The sequence below is a fragment of the Fonticula alba genome, assembly GCF_000388065.1.
Source record: "Fonticula alba strain ATCC 38817 unplaced genomic scaffold supercont2.3, whole genome shotgun sequence".
Lineage (NCBI taxonomy): Eukaryota > Rotosphaerida > Fonticulaceae > Fonticula > Fonticula alba.
The window spans coordinates 3,018,496-3,020,317 of record NW_009242973.1 but is presented as its reverse complement, the minus strand read 5'-3'; the positions used below and the strand labels follow the sequence as shown (position 1 = coordinate 3,020,317).

The 1,822-nt window shown below is 63.2% G+C and overlaps 1 protein-coding gene across 1 annotated transcript in view; it reads left to right on the top strand.

Annotated features, from left to right (window-relative positions):
• The window catches only part of H696_02424 (hypothetical protein), a 7,411-nt gene that overhangs the window by 467 nt on the left and 5,122 nt on the right, over positions 1 to 1,822 (top strand). Inside the window, exons 2-5 of the mRNA XM_009496326.1 lie at positions 141 to 309; positions 400 to 934; positions 1,075 to 1,221; positions 1,350 to 1,800. Of these exons, the coding sequence (XP_009494601.1) occupies positions 141 to 309; positions 400 to 934; positions 1,075 to 1,221; positions 1,350 to 1,800 (1,302 nt within the window). The remainder of the gene's footprint in view (positions 1 to 140; positions 310 to 399; positions 935 to 1,074; positions 1,222 to 1,349; positions 1,801 to 1,822) is intronic.

Below are 1,822 nucleotides of genomic sequence, written 5' to 3'. Positions count from 1 at the left end.
TGATGATGACGCGTCATCCACTGCCTCGGAGGGCTTTATCGGTATGTGCTCCTTGCTCGGCCACCCCCTCTGCCCTGGCCACACTGTCTGACTGCTGGGCCTTGTTCGCGCTGGTGCTTCGCCTCTCCGTCCATGTGAAGACCGGCGACCAAAGGGCAAGGGCAATTCCCTGTCGTTCTTGGAAACCATGCGCCTTTTCCTGGCCCGGCTGCGGCTGGCTGTCATCTATGTGATGCGCGATTCGCGTCGGGATGCGCGTTCCCTGTCGATCGGTGTTCTGACGGTCTTCCTGATCGTTTGCTTCCTCAGGTGCGCACCCCGTCCATTCGGTGCTGGCTTGCTCTCTTGCTCCCTCCGCCTCTCCATCTGACCCCGCCCTCCCCTCGGCCCCTGTCACAGCCTCATCCAGAATGTGCTCCCGCGCATTCCGCACATTTTCAGCCGCCTGTCCGAGGACCAGGTCGGCCAGTTCGATGTGATGCTGGCGCCGGACCTCCAGCGGACCACATTGAATGGGGACCACTTCGCCGGGTATGACACCACGGTCGGCCCGCCGGCCTGGTTCAAGCCCCCTTCCGCCACCGACCCCCCGGTGGTCGATGCCACGCAGCAATCCATCTTGCTGAACTTCACGGAGATCGCATCTCGGCTGTACCCCCCCGGTGCGCCGGGACAGCCGGTGGCCGAATGGCAGCTCCCCTACGTTGGTCACAGTGCCCTTGGCGCCTTTCCCCGGTGGTACATCCCTGTCAATGTGACCCTCCCCATGCAGGTGGGTGCCCCGGCCGAGGCGGGATCCAGCGGCAGTGCGTCTGGCCAGTCGCGGCTGCCTTCGACCGGTCGTCGTGGCATTGCCTCTGTCACGGCGACCGCGGTGGCCGACCCCCCAATCGTCCAGGCCACAGTCATGGTGATCGACTCGCAGCTGGAATCGGTGCGTGTGCCCTCGCACATCTTCCTCCTCCCCCTCCTCCGCCTTTCCTTGACTTCTTCTCAATGGCTTCCTGATGCTTATGCTCCATCTGCTGTCTTCTTTCTCCTCCCCCTCCCCTCTTCTTCATCCCTCCCTCGCAGGACATTGCCGTTGGTGCTGGCTGGAAGTTCCGGCCGATTGGTGCCGGGGAGGCGCACGTTCGTGGCTCCACCCTCCGGTCACTCGGTTTGCGCCCGGGCGCCGGCGATCCGATTCATGTTCTGATGGACTTGTACCCGGTCATTCAGGTATTTCTCTCCTCCTCAAACACCTTGATTGCATCCATCTATTTCCCGCTTCTCGTTCCACCTGCCCCTCGCTCTGCTCTCTCCCTCTCCCCTCGCCCAGGTCATGTTAACGTCTACCTTCTCGACAGGGTCTCGGTCTGTTGCCCGACAATCTGCCTGAGAGCATTCCACTGGATGGTATTGTCCTTCCTCCGGGTGTCACTCTCCCACCGGGCTTTACCCTTCCGCCGGGCGTCACTCTTCCACCAGGTGTCACTCTTCCACCTTCCCCAGGTGGCCAGAGTGTCGGCACCATGCGCCAGGCTCGTTTCCTCGTCGAAGACGAGTATGACATCGCCTCGACGGGGTCTGCCTCGGCTCCTGCTTCCGGCTCGGCTCCTGCTTCCGGCTCGGCTCCTGCTTCCGGTTCGGCTCCTGCTTCCGGCTCAGCTCCAGGCTCCAGCTCAGCTCCTGCTTCCGGCTCAGCTCCTGTTTCTGGCTCCGCTCCTGCTTCTGGCTCCGCTCCTGCTTCTGGCTCCGCTCCTGCTTCTGGTTCGGGTCCTGCTTCCGGCTCCGCTCCTGCTTCCGGCTCAGCTCCAGGCTCCAGCTCCAACCCCGGCTC